The 17,969-nt window shown below is 51.1% G+C and overlaps 1 protein-coding gene across 4 annotated transcripts in view; it reads right to left on the bottom strand.

The window, feature by feature from the left end:
* HVCN1 (hydrogen voltage gated channel 1) overlaps nucleotides 1-9,895 on the bottom strand; it is a 37,039-nt gene extending 27,144 nt beyond the window's left edge. Inside the window, exons 1-3 of one of the 4 annotated variants that reach the window (XM_049619331.1) lie at nucleotides 9,639-9,895; nucleotides 9,021-9,086; nucleotides 3,806-3,845 (exon numbers count right to left, since the gene is read on the bottom strand). Coding sequence is in view for 2 of the 4 variants with exons in the window: in XM_049619333.1 (XP_049475290.1) it covers nucleotides 3,806-3,826 (21 nt within the window). In the remaining 2 variants the exon portion in view is untranslated. Of the gene's footprint in view, nucleotides 1-3,805; nucleotides 3,846-9,020; nucleotides 9,087-9,116; nucleotides 9,290-9,525; nucleotides 9,578-9,638 lie in introns of those variants that run through there. The other 3 variants (XM_049619333.1, XM_049619332.1, XM_049619334.1) reach the window with 3 other exon arrangements.
* Between the last annotated feature and the right edge of the window lie 8,074 nt (nucleotides 9,896-17,969).

The raw sequence follows: 17,969 nt of genomic DNA, 5'->3' as shown, positions 1-17,969 counted from the left end.
GTTTCATTCAGACTCCCCTGACACTCCCCACCCCCACTTTACCTGCTGTCATTCACCCCAACGAACAGACCTTTATTCTAGATCTATTTCTTTCAGCATCATGAAGACATGAGCAAAAGGAAGTAAATTCATGATACTCCTAATACAACAGACTTACCATCCACCTAAGGTCTCTTTTACAATTGTGATCAAAGACCACACACAATCTCATATGTTATTTTTCCCACTAGATTTTTGGTCCCCCCACCCCCCCCCCCCCTTTTTTTAAAGAGGCTGAGCGAGTGTGTGCAGGGCAGAGAAAGAGACAGACACAGAATCTTAAGAAGGTACCACACCCAGCTAAAGCCTGACGCGGGGCTAGATCCCACAACTGTAAGATCGTGCGTGACCTGAGCTGAAGTCAAGAGCCAGTGGCTTAACTGACTGGGCCACCCGGGCGCCGCAGATGTACGTTTTAATGGCCAAGAAACTTCACCAAGAAGTTGATGCTCTCACTATTGCGTTTACTGATTGCTCATTTTTAGCACCTTCATCACCAATTCAAAGGCCACATTTCCTTATATGTTGACCCTCTTGAAATCTGAATGTCTCACAACTGACCAGTGTTAACGTTATGCAACATAAGGTCACAGTAAATGGCAGTTTTATGTTCTTTGTGATAAAATAATGGCGCATCTATAATCAATGGCACCTCATGTGACAAGAAATACGGTGCTGTCAGTTTTCTTTTCATGGGTTATATCTCCTTTTAAGTGAGACGCCCACGTTTGATTAGGAACATTTTCATGATGCTCAACACACGCTATTGAATTTTGTCCAGAACAACACGGGCTGGTTCCACTGCAAAATAACCAGCACTGAGCACTTCCACGTGCTCTTTTGGTTTGCCCGACTTAATACGTAACTACGAATGAAGGAAAGTATGCATGGTTTCCATGTGCAATAACTGGAGCTCCTGGAGTTTCTATCAGGTGCCAGGTACTAGGTATCCAGCACCTTATGAGGAACGGTCATAACTCTCTGTGGTGGTGACTGTCAACCCCACTCATGACCGTGGACACAGAGGCTCAGGATGGCTTGGAAGCTGGTCACACGGCCCACAAGGGGCAGATGTAGCACTGGAACCCAGGCTGTCCGGCCCTGAGCTGCTCTCCCTGGGGCTGACCCGCTGGAGCCCCAGAGCAACCCAAGGCCGGCTTGCACAGGGGGGGAACTAGCACCTCCCAGACCGGAAGGTAATCTGCTCCAGAACTAGGGTTCTCCATGGCCAAAGTGCAGATTCCTCAGCCGGGCATACAGGGACCTTCCCCATCACCTCACCCTTCAACTCCCCTCTGCTCTGTAGAACTTCACATGAGCCTGCCTCCAGGCCTTTCTCCATGCCGTTCCCTCTGCTGGAAATGCCCTTCTCTTGGATCCCGTAAGTTCAAATCCCAAGGCCCAGCTCAAAGGTTGCTTTTTCTGCAGAACCCTCCATGACCCTCCAAAGGAAAGGGGTCTTTCTCCTCTGAACATGAGCCCCACGTTCCGTGTCATCCTCCCCAGATTCTGGGCACTGAACTCGTAAATCCCTCCCAACTGCTCGCTTCTCTCCAGTGCCAGCGCCTCGCTCCCTGCTCCCCTGCAGAAGGGCTCCCACCTTGCTTGCCCCCCATGTGCTTTCTGGCATTTCCACCCATCTCCACAGGACACCAGAGAGGCTTTTCGAAGTCCAGGCCTGATCGGCGGCTGCCCTGCCCACCAGGGGCCTGCCCACTGTTCCTAGCACCACCACCAGAACCTTCAGTGTCCCCTGGGCCCTGCCTGGCCTGGTCTCTTCAGATTGAGCACGTCCTGGCCCCCCACCACGCTGCCCTACCCTGGCCATCCGCCTTCTGGCCGTGGCATAGGTCGCTTCCTCTGCCAAGACTCACGGTCTTCATCCTCTACCTGGTTTCCTCCTCAGGCCCCACAGGTGTCAGGTCGGGGAGCCCTCTGATCTGATCAGAAGGTCTGAAGGTCTCAGTGGCCCTTGTGAGGGGCCCACATTAACCATGGCTTCTCCTTTACTGCTCACCCCACGTGCACCTTCACATATTCAGTTTTGTGACTTGAGACCGGTCTCGCAGCTACAGAGGAAGTCACTGGCAGGCAGAGACCAATGCCTTCAGTTTGGTAGCTATGGCCTGAGAGCTGTAGTTGGTTCCAGGACATGGCTGGTGTTGATATAAACATTTGTGGCTGAATGAATGAATGAGGGAAGGAATCCTCCCCAGAGAGCCGGTGCTGCCCCTGTGCTCCCCACTCCCGGCTCCCTTCCTGCCAGGGGTGAGCTCTTCCTTGGGCTCTTCCTTCTGGAGACCTAACCTGTCTTTGGGCTAGACTGTGTCTGAAAAGCAGACAGGGCACAATCACTAGTCAGTAATCAGGACATGGAAGCCAGGCAGCGTGGGTTTGAACCCCTTGCCAGCTGTGTGACCTTGAGCAAATTGCTAAACCTTGCTGGGCTTCAATTTCTCTACCTGGAAGATAAGGGAAAGAACAGTACTTAGTGCACAGGGCTGTTGTGAGCATTAAATAATCAAATACACAGAAAGCCCTTAGCACATGCCTGGCACAGCAGTGAGTGCTCCAGAGACATTGCTTGTGTTATTATTACAACTTCTGCACCTTAGTTCATTAATTCAAAGACAAACATGTCCCCAGATTCTTCCCCAGATTTCAACATTTCTGAAATCGGAGTTGGTAGCATCCACTGGCCATTTACCCCACGACACTGTTAACAGACCTAAAATCCGAAGGACTCTTACAGTTAAAGGGGTCATCAATTTGATGAGATACAGGATGCTCATCATTATCATCCCATGGCCCTGCTTCTTGGACCCCGCCCTCCTCACCCTGCTGCCACCCTGAGCTTCTAACACTGCCCTGATGGCTCTACCTGGCCAGACCCCCCAGAACCTCCTAGTGAACAGGTGAAACGGAAGCCAACGTTTCCCTTCTGCCTTGTCCTCACTATTCACAACTGATGTCCCCTCAAACCCAACAAACCTGCATCCAGATATCAAGAACGGGGTTTAACGGCTCTGCTTGGGATGGTCTCATGCCACAGGAAGCAAAGCATTCTCTCTGGAGAGAGGCCAGGGTAAAATCCTACTTCGGCCGCTTCCTACCTGTGTGATCTTGTCCAAGTGTCTTTATCTGTAAAATGGTAAAATGGGCAGTAGGGAAAAGCCCCGTATGGGCTCAGTATCAGCCTAGCATTCTGAGACCACTGTCTCTTCAACTCCTCCCAACCTTCAGGAACAAGGGTAATTTTAGCTCCCTTTTCCAGATAAGGACACAGAGACTCAGGGAGGTGAAAGTCTTGGCCTATGACACATGGTGATTAAAAAGCAGAGGTGAGGGGTGTCTGGGTGGCTCAGTCGGTTAAGCGTTTGACTTCAGATCAGGTCACGATCTCACAGTTCGTGAGTTTGAGCCCCGGGTCGGGCTCTGTGCCAACAATGTGCATCCTGCTTGAGATCCTTCTCTCTTCCTCTCTCTCTCTCTGCCCCTCCCCTGCTTGCACACATGCGCTCTCTCAAAAACAAAGAAACATTTTAAAAAATGCAGAGGTGGTGTTTGAATGGTCTGATTCAGGTTATTAGGCCATCTTGAGGTTTGTGACTTCCTGCTACGGTTTTCACCTTTGTGACGAAACACTTTGGTAAGGCAGAAACACCCCAAACAGGTGTTTTCCTTTTATCTTGTTTGTAACACCAAGCAGAACTGTCTTCAATGCCAGAAGTCCTTTAATGCTGCTGGTCTGCCAGAATTAATTTACCTTTTCATCCCAGGTGGCCATTTTCCTGTCCTCTCTGGATCTGGAAAGTAAGAAAACATTTGTCTGGATCTGACATTCTGCTCTCCTTTATCTTAGTATGTGCTTTGCAACACTTTGTTACAAACTATTTTTAACTTGCTTACGTTAACAGCCTCTGAAAATAGCATAAAGCTCAAAGTGTATGTGGAAGGATGCACATCCTTGGCATATACCCAAAGGAATTGAAAACAGGCACTCAAACAAATACATGTACACAAACAGTCACTGCCAAAAGGTGGAAATAACTCAAGTATCCATTAAGGGATGAACAGATATATCAAAGATGTCATATCCATACAATGGAATGTTATCCAGTCATAAAAAGAAATCAAGTACTGATCCATGCTACAACATGAGTGATTTATACTAAATCAAATAAACCACACACAAAACATCACACATTACATGATTCCACTGATCTGTAATACCCAGAACACGCAAATCCACAGAAAGATTGGTGGCTGCCGGGGAGTAAGGTGATGGGGGGCAGAGGGTGACTGTTTAGGATGCAGGGTTTCTTTTTGATTTGATGAAAATGTTCTGGAACTGGATAGAGGTGACGGTTGCATGATATTGGGAATGCACTAAATGTCATGGGATCCTTTGCTAAATGTTCACCAAATCGTAAAATGGTTAATTTCATGTTATGTGACTTTCACTTCAGTTTACACTTAAAAAAAAAAAAAAAAAAGACACACAGACATACACTCCAGTGCTGGGAATGCCTTGGAAAGCAACAAAGTATCTGTATGTCCACCAATGAGGTTCTGGTTAAGTCAGTTAGGGTACATCTGAGCAGTGGCAAATGCTAGTGTTGTTAAATCTTGATATGCAGATAAGGAAAGAGGTGAATAATATAGTAAGATTAAAAAAAATTCAGGGGAGTCTGGGTGGCTCAGTTGGTTGAACATTCAACTCTTAATCTCAGCTTGGGGCATGATCCCACCGTTTGTGGGATGGAGCCCCGAGTGGTCTCTGCTCTGCCAGATTCTCTCTCTCCCTCTCTCTCCTGCCCCTCTCGTACTCTCACGTGCACAAGTGTTCTCAAAATAAACACTGTTTAAAAATTCATATTACAGCATAGTGTATACAGTATGACTCCATCTACATGAAAAATTACATATGCATTTTTATTTTATTAAAATAAAAATATTTTATTTTTATTATCTCTTTCTTATTCGAGAGAGAGAGAGAGAGAGCGAGTGAGCGCAAATGCAGGGGAGGAACAGAGAGAGAGAGAGAGAGGGAGACAAAATCCCAAGCAGGTTCTGTGCTGTCAGAGCAGAGCCCAATGCAGGGCTTGATCCCATGAACCATGAGATCATGGCCTGAGCTGAAATCAAGAGTCAGACACTTAACTGCCTGAGCCACCCAGGTGCCCCTACGCATGCATTTTAAAAAATACATCTGCAAGAATATAGCCAAACTCTTTACAGTGGTTATTGCTGGACAAAAAGGGAGTGTGGGTATTTTCCTTCTACTGACTTCTAGAAGGTCTGAACTTTTACAGTGAGTTTGTGTTACTTCTTAAAATTTATTTCTGGGCATCTGGGTGGCTCAGGCAGTTAAGCTGACTTTTTGGCTCAGGTCATGATCTCACGGTTTGTTGAGTTCGAGCCCTATAGTGGGCTCTGTGCTGTAAGCACAGAGGCTGGAGCCTGCTTTGGATTCGGGGTCTCCTTCTCTCTCTGCTCCTCCCCACCCCCCACTCACGTGCACTCTCTCTCTCAAAATTAAACAAACATTAAAAATTTTTATTTTTAATGTAGGTGACATATGCACATACTAAAGGGAAATAGGAACGCCTGGACAGCTCAGTCGGTTGAGCATCCAACTCTTGATTTCTCGGGATTCTCTCTCTCCCTCTCCCTTGCTCGCCCTCTCAAAATAAACTTTAAAAAGCGAAAGAACACAAAAAAATATATGACAAAAAAGCCTCCTTTCTACCCATTCTCCCCAGAAGCAGCCACTTTTTTTTTTTTTATATATATATTGTGGGGAGAGCGCAAGTAGGGGAGGGGCAGAGAGGGGGACAGAAGATCGGAAGCAGGCTCTGCGCTCACAGACTGAGCTGAAGTCAGACACTCAACTGACTAAACCATCCAGATGCCCCCAGAAGCAGCCACTCTTACCAGTCTCCTTTGTAGCCTTCAGTGGTGTTCTAGGCCTTCACCAACACACCCGTATTTACTCTTTTTCTCTTTTTTTAAAACTTAAACAAATGTGAGCCCACGCATACTGCGTGAATCTTGCTTATTTCCGTTTGGGGTGTGGCAGGCTCAGTGATGATCCACCCCCAAAGATATACATGTCCTAATCCCCAGAACCTGTGAATATGTCACTTTACATGGCAAAAGGGACTTTGCAGATATGATTACATTAAGGACCCCAAGACGGGGATTATCCATATCCAGGTGGGTCCGATGTAATCAGAAGGGTCTTTATGAATAGAGCAGAGCAGGAGAATCAGACACAGAAGGACAGGTGAGTACAGACCCAGAAGTTGGAGCCAGAGATTTGAGGATGTTATGCAACTGGCTTTGAAGACAGAGGGAGAGGATTGCAATCCAAGGAATGCAGACAGCCTCTAGAAGTTGCAAAGAAACAGATCCTCCTTTAGAGCCTCCAAAAGGAATGCGGCCCCGCCAAGGCCTTGATTTGGACCCAGTGGATTGATTTTTGTACATCTGATGCCCTCAGCACTGCAAGGTAATAAATTTATGTTGTTTGAAGGCTCCCATGTGTGGTGACTTGTTACAGCAGCCATAGGAAAATGATACAGTGTTTCTGATTGTCCCAGATCGATGTGTGCGAAATCAAGCGCACTCCTTGGAATGACAGCCCAAGACTTCCCTGTAGGAATGTATGTAGTCCCACTAGCGATCAGTGTTTACATTACTTCCCCATCTTTTCCTGCCCCAATGTTCCAATAACACTGCACACTGTGTGATTTTATAATTGGGGGACAAAATGATCATTCTGAGAAAAAAATATATTCACAGAGACTTAGAAAAAAAAGTTCTTCTCCTTAGTACCATGCTGGGGGCATAAGGGACTCTTGGAGAATTTCTTGCTGGTCGACTGACAGAACAGCTTCTGTAACCAGCAGAGTTCAGCTCAGTGTGTTCCTGTTCTAGCCCCTTGGGTCCCTCGACCTGCTCTCAGGAGATGGGCTGAAATGGAACCATTAGCACAAGCAAAGGTGAAGGGGGCAGTTAAGGCGCCTGGAGATTTCCTTCCTTCACAAGACAGGAAATAGAACCAGCACATTAAAAAAAAAAAAAAAAATCCCAGGTTCACTAATTCAAGCAACAGGAAATTGCAACCTACTACGAACTGCCCATTAAAACAGACAAAAGTGATAAAACTCAGTGCTTGTGGGGCTGTAGGGAAACTTGCACACACTGCCAGGCATAGTTTTTCCTCAACAGCCATCTGGTGATAAGTGGCAAGTGCCTTCAAAATAATCATACTCTTGACTTGAACACAACAGTTTGGGAACTATTATCTCAAAGAAATAATTTGATAGCAAAAAACATGTACAGTGTGGACAAGCTAAGCTGGATGTGATGCCTAGAAGCTGGAAAGACCCCACAAGCCCCGCTTTTGAGAAAAGCCGAGAAAGGCTATGGCCTGACAGAAGCAATGACAACTCTGGGGTGTCATGTCGAAATACAGAAAGAATTCTGTTAAGTAATGAGAAGTAGAACCCTGAATGGTTGCACACACTTGCTTGCAATTGTACAATATAATTGGAACATTCACTATGTGCCAAGCGCTGTGCTGAGTTCCGGGGAATCCAAAGCCGAGAAGATAAAGGCCATGGCCCTGACAGACTGATACTTTAGCTGGATGGACAGACAAGGAACCAGGGAAACACATAAGCAAGGTAACACCACCCAAGACTAAGCATGCAAAGAAGGAAAAACAGTAATGCAAGAAGGGACCAGGCCAGCGTGGCTCCTGCAGGTGGAGTAGTGGGGGAAGACTTGAGTAGGAGACTTGCAGAGTGGTCCCTGAATTGCAGAGAGGTTAAGTCACAAGAAGATGGCTGGAAGACCATGTGCACAGGCCCTCAGAGGGCAAAAAAAACCCCGCAGAAAAACACAAAAAAACCTTCAGCAAGTCCAAGGAAGAAAGAGGAGGTCAGTGTGGCTGCAGTAAGGGGGCGGTGGCAGGAGACAAGGGTCTGATCTCATAGAGGGCGTGGTAAACAACTCTGAATATTTGGGGGTCAAGAGTGGTGGCAGGGAGGCCAAGAGGAGGCAAACGATACGGGGATGCAGAGCAATGGCCGGATTCAGAACATGCCGAGAAGTAGAACCTGCTGCCGACTTACATGCTGGAGAGGAGATGAAGACCAGGTTTTGGGGGAAGAACACTCTGGACTTCCTCCTTCACTCTAAACCAGGGATGGGATGGGGAGGGCTTGGGGGCTGCAGAACAACTCTGGAATTGTGCAAGCCTCAGCCCAAAGATTTTCAAAACCCTGCCCCTACTTTCCCCCAGGTACTCGGAGGGTGAGAAGTTACCACTGCCAGCTTTTGTCTTATCAGAAGCTTCCAGCCGATGTTGGGCCTTTCCAGAAACACTGCAGGTCTCAGGTGGCCCTGACTGACCTTAGGTGAAAGGTGTCCAGGACAGAAGAGTGCTTTCAGAGGGGCGGGTGAGGCTGGAGGGGGACACAGCTCGGTAGCAACCTTGGGCCAGATGCTGGGCTAAGCTTGTATACCAACCATCTCACTTAACTCTCAGCACTCCTGTGAGGGAAGTACCATGCTCAACCCCACGGAACGGTGGAGGGAACTGAGGCATGGAGAGGTGGAGTCCCATGGCTAAGCCTGCAGGAGCCCCTGCACTCAGCAGAGGCGCGGGGCTGGGGGGGTGGGGGGTAAAGGTCTCTGAGTTCCTGCAGGGGGCTGGCTGTACCTCCCTGTCCTGGAGTTTAACCTGTCCCCAGCCTACCCTTCTTGTTCCTCAGCACACCCTGCCCCAAGAGGTGGGTGTTTCCAGTATTTCCAGGTGAAGGATTTGCTGCCCTGGAGGTTCCCTCATTTCAGCCTCTCCCCGGGGTCCCCAGTACTACGTTTACCACCACTTCTCTCTCTGCAGTCTCCCTGGCGGGGCAGCGAGAGGCAAGGACGAGGAATAAAAGGATTTAGGGGTTCACACGGACCTGGGTGTGAGTTCTGGCTCTGCCTCCTTTGGCAGGGTGGCTTGGCCCCAGTGTCGGTTTCTTCACCTGTGAGAGGGAGACAAGAAGGGTACTTACCTCACCTGTTGCTGCGCTCAGCGTGTGATGAATGAAGGCACCTGTCCCCACGTTAAGCACGCCCGTGCAAAAGGGCAGTTCTTATCAAGGCTCCCGTTTTTCAAGGGGAGGTAACTGAGGCCAAGAGGGACTTCCCTCCCATGTCGCGTGGCATACTGTCTCCTGCCCCCCCCGCCCCCCACCTGACTCTAGTACCCTCTGGACAAGGGCTGGGGGAGGGGTCCCCCGGGGAATGACCGTCCGCCCTGGTAAACGCTAGAACAGAGGGCAACTGGGGGCGGGGTCCCAGGCAGGCTGGCGGGGGAGCGGCGACGGGGATGAGGGTCCGCTCCTCGGAGTGGGCCGGCTGGGAGGGGTCGGAATGGGGGCCGCGCGCCCCACCCCCCCGTCCCAGCGCCGGAGCACTTACCCTGCGCCCCTCCCGCCCGCGGCCACCGCAGCGACTGCGAGCTCTGCGCCCGCCGGGCCGCCCCGCCCGCCCCTTCCGACCCGCCCCTCCTCGCGACCCGCCCGCCCTCTCACCCCGTTCGCGTCTCGGTCCCTGGCTCCCGCCTGTGTCTCAGTCCCCTTGCCCTGGCCTGCCTGTCTCCCCTGTGGTCTCCGGCTTGTCCCCCACCCGGCCGCCTCCCGCCCCGCAGCTCCGAGCCTGGCCTGGGCCTCTCGCGGTCCCGCGGATGGACAAAGGTCCGCCCGTGGGAGCCAATCGCGAATCACGAGAATCCTGTCCCAGGCGAGCCTGAGGGAAGGGGTGGGAGGAGGGAACCACTTCCTTCCTCCTGCGGGATGGAGTGGGGGCGGAAACGCTCCCCTCCCCACCGCACACACTCGGGGAAGCTGGGCCTGACTTCTGGCAGCACCCCTGCCCTCATTACTTGGGGGTGGCTCCGAGCGGCTCTGCGGGTCCCCCGCATTGCATCTGCCACGTAGGGGTTGGAGAGTGGGCAGAATGCCCTCAGGGGATGGCCAACCTTGAGGCGGTCGGGACACCCCTGGGGGGGGGGTGCTGTGTCTGGCAGTGGCGAGGGGTCCTTGCTGGGGGCTGGTATTGGCAAGGAGGAGGGCGCCTTCCTGCCAGGAGGCTGAGCCCCCTGGTCAGGCTGACTCCTACTCACCTTCCCGCGCAGCTCCGAAGTCCCTCCCCGCCCAGGGCTTCCCCAGCACTCTGCACGCACTTCATTCTGGCACTGCTCTGGAATGGGTTTCTGTTAGTTTCCGTCTTCCAAAAAAGACCACTTGCCCCAAACGCCTCTGGGCAGAGGCTCTCTCCCACGCACCTCCCTGCTTCTGGTTTAAATGGGGGTGGGAGGAGTCTCCATCCTGGGAGTTCTGGGAGTTTCCCATTGCAGCTGTAACAGGTTACCACAGACCCAGTGGCTTAAAACAACACGAATTTGTTATCTTAACAGCTGTGGAGGTCAGTGGTCCAAATGGTCTTAATAGGGCTACAAGCAAGGTGTTGGGAGGGCTGTGTTTCTTTTGGAGGCTCTAGTGGGGAACTCATTCCTTGCCTTTTCCAGGTGGTGGCTTCACTTTGACCTGTGTTTTCATCATCCCATCTCCTCTAGATCTGACCTTTCTCCTTCCCTCCTAAAAAGACCCTCTTGATTACATGGGGCCCATCCTCAACACCCTTGACTTAATCACACCCTTTCAACAGGTACTGTATTCACAGATCTTGATCTTGGGGCTTAAAATGGGGACATCTCTGGGCGGGGGGGGGGGGGGGGGGGCTGTAATCCCCAGGGGTATTGTTTCCATTGGCTTCCACTGAGTCTGCTCTTCCCAATCCTGCCCCCAACCTCTTGCTGGGTAGTAAGTAGGCTTTCTTAAAAACATCTCAGTCTGATCTGACTTCTCAGTCACATTTTTGTTGTTTCAACATTCCTATTCTGGTCCCTAAGCCATAGTCTGGTCCATTTTAAACTTCAACCTTCTTTCTTTTTTTTTTTTTAAAGTTTTTAAAATTTTTCTTTATTTTTTGAGAGACACAGAGATAGAAAGAGAGCGAGAGAGAGAGAGAATGAGTGGAAAAGGAGCAGAGAGAGAGGGAGACCCAGAATCCAAAGTAGGCTCCAGGCTCCTGTCAGCACAGAGCCCAACACGGGGCTCAAACTCACAGTGAGATCATGACCTGAACCGAAGTCGGACACTTAACCGACTGAGCCACCCAAGCGCCCCTCAACCTTCTATTCTATTAAAAATGCCCCTCCCCTACCAGTGCCAGCTGGACAGAATGGAAAGGATGTGTGCACTAAACTGGTCTGTGCATTCACTCCCTCAGGGTCTGGGAAGGGAAGAGGTGGAGAGAACAGGTATCAGGTATCTCCCCACCTTACTGCCCACCTGGGAGCAGTCCTCTTTCCATAGGCTTTAACAATTGGTCCTGCCTATAGTTACAAGCAAAGTGCAGACAGGTGGTGGCCTCAACAGGCCCTAGGAAGCCAAGGCTCAAACCTCGCCCCAGGCTTGATCTTCTGGCTGACCCCTGCTGGAGACATCTCTCATTATCCCTCCATCCCTCCCGTGTGCTGCCTCCCGGCCCAGCTCTGCAGGGGGCCTGGGGAAGCCCGCAGTTGCCAGCCTTACCTAGGCTCTGGAGACTGGGACCACCAGCAGGGACTTATTTCCATACCTTTTAGGAATCAGGATCCTGAGACAGCAGGTCGGCAAGTCTGGAGAATTTAGTAATGTTCTCAAGATTTCTGTCCACAGAAATGCCTCTATTACTCAGTCTTCTCAGTTGGACAGGAAAAGATGTCAGTTTTGTTACATCTTTATCCCCAGCTCAGAGTTTGGCACATAGCTGGTGCTGTACATTTCTGCTGCATAAATTAATAAGTGAATACTGAGCATAGTAAGATAAGGGTGCCCACCATCAGTGCTTCTCTTCAACATTGTACCGGGACCCCAGCTAATGCAGCGAGACAAGAGAGGAGACGAGAAGGACAAAGATTGAAAACCTCTGGTCTGCAATCTATGTGATTGTCTACCTAGAAAATCCAAGGGACTCAACAGAGTAGTGTTGGATGCCCACCGTGTGGCAGGCAGGCCCTTTCTAGACACTTAATATAAGATGAAGGAACAGCTTTGTCCTCGGAGAGCTCCCATTTGAGTTGGGGAGGCAAGAGTGGGGCACATTCCTCTATGCTCCAAAGGGTCTAAGAGGCTAGTATTCTAGGATGGGAAAAAATTACTTTATTTTCAATAACCTCTAACTGAAATTGAGCAATTTCCTTCCATTATGAATATAGGTAACAGATCACACTTGTATGAGCAGTACCCACGATTTTGTCCTCCATCGAGATCACAGATGTCTCCAAATCACAAGATAGTTAGACACCTTAAAATATAACTTAGCCTTCACCACTACTGCAAAATTACTGAAGTAACTAAACCAGCTGTTAGTTCTCATAGTTTATTATGTTAGCAAATAACTTCATATATTTATCACATTTAAAAAAATAATTCAATAGCTGCATTTCAAGACAATGGGTCTTTTGTAATGGAATGTATTCTATACTATGCATTTAAAGACATTACCCTGAGGGGAGGACTCATGGCACAAAAAAGGACCAGGATCTCCAGCTTTAGAGGAAGGACTTGGCTTGGGCAACGCTAACACAGTTCTCTTGCACAAGGGAGTCCCTGCCCCACCTTCACATTTCATACCAAGCAGTAAGCCCAGCTTGCTCAAGTACGTGTCTGTCACTGTCTCAGGAGCTTTCTGGGTGTCTGCCTTTTGATGTTCATGGGGCATTCTGAGCAAGGTCAAAACATGGCCCCTGGGTCTGGGTCTGCTTGTGCCCTGGGCTGGCTGGCACTGGGCCGAGGCATTGGCCAGTTCCGGCTTTACCCAGTGGGAAGAGAGAGGGCTGGCTCGGCCGGTTTTGGTTCCTCCAGGCCAGTGTCTTCAGATGCTTCAGTTGCCCACTTCCCTTCCTAGGGCAAAACCCAGGTCCCGACTCCAGGAGAACGTGAGAAAACAGAAAGGAGGAGAGAAAGGTCCGTGAGACCTCGGCAGGGGCCCTGTTTGGATCTCCCAGAGCTACGTCTGCGTCTGGGTCCAGAGGCTGTCTTGCCAGCAGATAGGATTCATCTATAGCAGTGACAGCCACACAAGTCTTGCATTCCTAGACACGATAATGTAGCTACATTACAAGGTCAGGGCTAGGGACCCCTGGGTGCCTCAGTCAGGTGAGTGTCCGACTCCTGATTTTGGCTCAGGTCATGATCTCGGGGTTCATGAAACAGCCCTGTGTTGGGCTCTGGGCTAACAGCATGGAGCCTGCTTGGGATTTTCTCTCTGTCTCTCTCTCTCTCCCCTTCTCCCCTGCTTGTGCTCTCTCTCTCTCTCTCTCTCTCTCAAAAAAATGTGGTTTTAAAAGGTCATAGCTAACTCTGATCCCCTTCTCTGATACTTGGTTCAAGCTTCTGCATCATACATAGTTGAGAATCATGCGGAGGAGTAGAAAGAGCCTAGAAGTTGGCGTCAAAGAGACCTGGGTTTAAGTCCTGCCTCCATCCTTTCCCTTGATAGCCGGGTGATCTTTCATTAATTAAGGAAATAAGCTTCTGAGGGCCAACCACGTGCCAGGCGCTGAGAACACAGAGATGAACAAGACGGACAGGTCCCACCTCCTCTCATGGAACTTACTCTCCGTAGGGATGCACACAAAGGCCCAATGATGGTTATGAAAGAAATGGCCAGGCGGTTATGGCAGAGAATTAGAGTGGTGGGGATAGAGATGAGGTCCCACCAAGGTAGGGTGGCTGGGGAAGGCCTCTCTGTGGCATTGAAATTAATACTGGAAACTGAGGTGGAGCCAATCGTGAAGGGAGGGGAAAGCCTTCCTAGCAGTAGGAACAGTATGTGCAAAGGGCCTGAGGTGGGAAAGAGCTTGGCCTGGCGAGAAGCCAAAAGGAGGCCAGAATTATCCAAACATGGTAGGAGGGAAAGAGAGTAGGTCAGAGAGGGGAGCAGAGGCCAATAGGAAGTGCTGGATTCATGTAAAGTGCAAGACGCCATGGGAATTTTAAGCAGGGGAGGGACGTAGTTTGATTTTTTTTTTAATTATTGTAAAATACACATAAAAAAACTTTACCACTTTAACCATTACAGAGTGGCATTTGCTCCATTCACAATGTTGTTCAACCTTTAGCACTGCTCAGTTCCAGAACTTTTCCATTATCTTTTTTTAAAATCTTTTTTTAACGTTTATTCATTTTTGAGACAGAGAGAGACACAGCATGAATGGGGGAAGGTCAGACAGAGAGGGAGACACAGAATCTGAAACAGGCTCCAGGCTCTGAGCTGTCAGCACAGAGCCCGACGTGGGGCTCGAACTCACGGACCGCGAGATCGTGACCCGAGCCGAAGTCGGACGCCCAACTGACTGAGCCACCCAGGCGCCCCTCCATTATCTTAAAGGGGAACCCTGTACCCATTAAGTGGTTGGTCTCCATTCGCAACTCCTCTCCAGCCCAAAGCACCCACTGACTTGCTTTCCATCCCTATAGATTTGCCTATTCTGGACATTTTTATACATGGAATCGTACACTATGTAGGCTTTCGTGACTGGCTTATTTCACTCAGCATGTGTTTGAGGCTCCTTCACGTTCAAGTATGTATCAGTATCTCGTTCCCGTTGTGGCTGAACATCCATTGTGTGGCTGCAGCCATATATATTTTTATTCTTTCACCCATTGATAGAGTTTGCTTTCACCGCGGTTAACTCTGGTTGCCGGGTACGGAGTAGATCTTAGGGGAGGCAGGAGTGGGAGTGCAGGCCAGAGAATGGTTTGGACTAGTATGCTGGGAGTGGGAAAGGAAAAGCGGGTGTGGACTCGGGAGGTAGAGCAGATACGAGAAGTGTGTGGACTGGACGTGGAGGGGGAGGAAGACGCGTCAGAGTACCCTGTGGTGCCATCCCCGAGATGGAAAACCCTGAGAAGGGAGATCCCAGCTGTTTGTGATAATGTTTGGTTTGAATTGTCAAAGTGGAGGCGTCATGTGGGCAGTAGGATTTGAGTCTGGAACTCGGCAGAGAGTTTTGGGGTGTGATGTTGTGATAGAAGAAACAGACATTTTGGTCTTCATCCACGGCTCCGGGCCAGAGCTCCTAAAACCCTTGTAATATCCTAAGTGGTAAGAGCACAGGGAGCGCCTTAGAATATTTGCGAGCTCCTAAGGATGGGGGCCGGTTGCCAGGGGTTAGAACTTTCAGTCCCACCTCTACCACCCCCCCCCCGCCCCCATCCTCCCACCCCACCCAGCCCCAGGGGAGGGGAGAGGAGGTGGGGGCTGCCTTAGTCACCAGTAGCCGGTGACGGAATCAATGGTGCCTGCATAATGGAATCTCTGTGAAAAACTCTGAGTGGAAGACAGGTCAGAGAGCTTCCTGGTTGGTGACCACGTGGAGGTGCTGGGAAGGTGGCGTCCTGGAGGGGGCATGAAGTTCTCTATGCCACCCCCCAATACCTTGCCCTACGCATCGCTTCCGCCTGGCTGTTTGTAAGTTGGGTCCTTCTAGAATAAATCCTAAATTATAAGTAAACTATTTTCCTGAGCTCTGTGAACCATCCTAGCAAATTATCAAAACTGAGGAGGGGTCACGGGAACCTCTGATTTATAAGAGGGACATAGGTGACAGCCTATGCGATTGGTGTCTGAAGTGGCGGGGGTTTGGGGGTGGGGGTGGGGTCTTGTGGGACTGAGCGCTTAAGCCGTGAGGTCTGCGCTAACTCCAGGCGGTTAGCGTCCAACTCCTGGGTGTGGAAAACCCACACATTCGTTGAAACAAAAGTATGGAATGTAGAGAAACACACGGAGTTTTTGAGAAGATCATCGGCACACAGCTGGTCTTGAAAAGCCTGGACCAGGCTGAGATCCTCCTCCTTCGTGGGGTGTAGACAAAGGGTCCAGGGCTGAGCTAGAGGTCAAGCAGGGGAGGAAGAGCCTATAGAGGGACCACAAAGAGTAAGCAGAGGTCAAAGGGAAAGACAACGGCATGTGGGTCCTGGAGGCCAGGGAGCCAGTGGTCCAGGAAGACAGAAGTGTGAGCGGGTCAGAAGCTGATGGGAATGGGCTGGACAGGAAGGGACGGTGCGGAGGAGGGACGTGGAGAGCAGACACAGGAACCGCTCACGGAACAATGGCTGCTCATGAAAGGGAGCCAAGAGGTGGGACAACAGGGGGAGGGCTGGCAGGGCCCACACACAGCCCCCAGCCTAGATGGTACCTGGAATGTAAGAACCTCAGACCGAGGCGTGCTGAGCGTCCAGTCCCCACTTCATGGAGAGGCCAGACCCTGACAGTTAACTACAAGGCCACACAGCGGGTAAGCGGCAGAGCTGGGACAGGAAGCTGCTCCGTGCAGGCTTCTCCGTGGACTCCTTCCCTGCCTGCGGCAGGAGCAGTGGGTGCTGATGTTTGTGGGGCGAGTTCAACAGTTCTCTGGAGTCTTTCCCGCCTAGTGATGTCGGTGAGGCTTAACGTTGGGGAGAGGCGGGCAGAGGACCCTGGAAGTATTTTCCGACTCTCGCTCTCACGTTGACGAGCAGAACCTCAAACGAAAGGATCCGGCAGCACAGCCTTGTTCCACCTGCTGGTTACTCACGGCAACTACTCGACAATGTGGTTCAGCCTTCCTGGCCAGCTGGAGAAGGTTCGACCAGATGGGTCCCACATCGGCCCAGAGCAGAACTGGGATAGACTCCCCCCACCTTCTCTGCACCCGGGAGATTAGTCTAAACCCATCCCTCCTTGCCCGTATGTTTCCGGAAAGGGCGTGTGATGCCGTGCCCTGGCCACCGAGACCCCGGGGGATTGTCTGCGGAAGTGTCCTCCTCCCAGGAGTGGCCTTCCTCTCGCCTTCCTCATCAGGTCTGCAGCCCTGCTCGAAGGCTGAGGGCAGGGCCAGGGGTGGAAAGCACCCGGGCTCTGATGCGGCTGCAGCCAAGTCCCCGACCCCCTCACCAGGGGCAGCCATGTACAGATGCCCATTTTTGAGAGGTGACTCTTGTTTGGGGCAGGATCTTTGTTTCTCACTTCCAGGAGCATACAGACCCCATTCATACTTGGGCATTTGCTGCTCAGGGGCCATTTCACTTTCTCTTGGTAACAGCGTCCTCTTTCCGTTTGGGGAACGCATTTACCCCCCATTGGGTCCAGTCCAGTGGGAGTGTTCACCAAGGCGTCCCTACCTTCTAGCTGAGAGGTGGGCATGTGACCCAGATGAGCCAGTGGGAGACGCACAGGGAGACGGCGGCCAGTTGGCATCTGCTCACATCAGGGACGTGCGGCTGCTGGCGCCCGTCAGTGCCCTGCCTCGGTGTCGGCCGCCCCTGCCGTCCTGTGGGTGCCTGGCGGTCTCCCAGCAAGCTGCCGCAGTGAGCCTCAGCTGGTTTCCATCGTTTGCATCCAAGGAACCCAGGCCAGAGGGAGACAGACGGAAGATAAAGTCCCTGCCGTGAAGGTGCATGGCCTTAGTGCAGGAGGCAGACTGTGAACAAGCCATTCAAATGTGAGGCAGAAGGGAGTGGACAGGAGTAACCACACTGGGAGAAAAGAGCAGCCACGCGCATCAAGGGAGCGCCTACCGCACATCAGGCCCTGGGCCGGGCACGCCGAGCACATCCTCTCTCATTTAGTCTCCACGTCAGCCCCTGGGAGGCAGGGACCCTGATGGGTTCAGGCGAGGTTCTGCTGTAGCAGAAGTCCCCGAATCACGAGTGGTTTAAACAAACCACAAGTCGTCTTCATGCCAAAGGCCGGAGGCATGAGTTCCAGGGCAGGTAGGGTGCCTCCGTTCCACAGAGCACTCCCAGGGCCTTCCTCCTGGTCAAAGATGGCAG

This window comes from Panthera uncia, assembly GCF_023721935.1.
Source record: "Panthera uncia isolate 11264 chromosome D3 unlocalized genomic scaffold, Puncia_PCG_1.0 HiC_scaffold_8, whole genome shotgun sequence".
In the NCBI taxonomy this organism is placed as follows: Eukaryota; Metazoa; Chordata; class Mammalia; order Carnivora; family Felidae; genus Panthera; species Panthera uncia.
The sequence above is the reverse complement of the archived record's forward strand: the minus strand, read 5'-3'. Positions and strand labels throughout refer to the sequence as shown.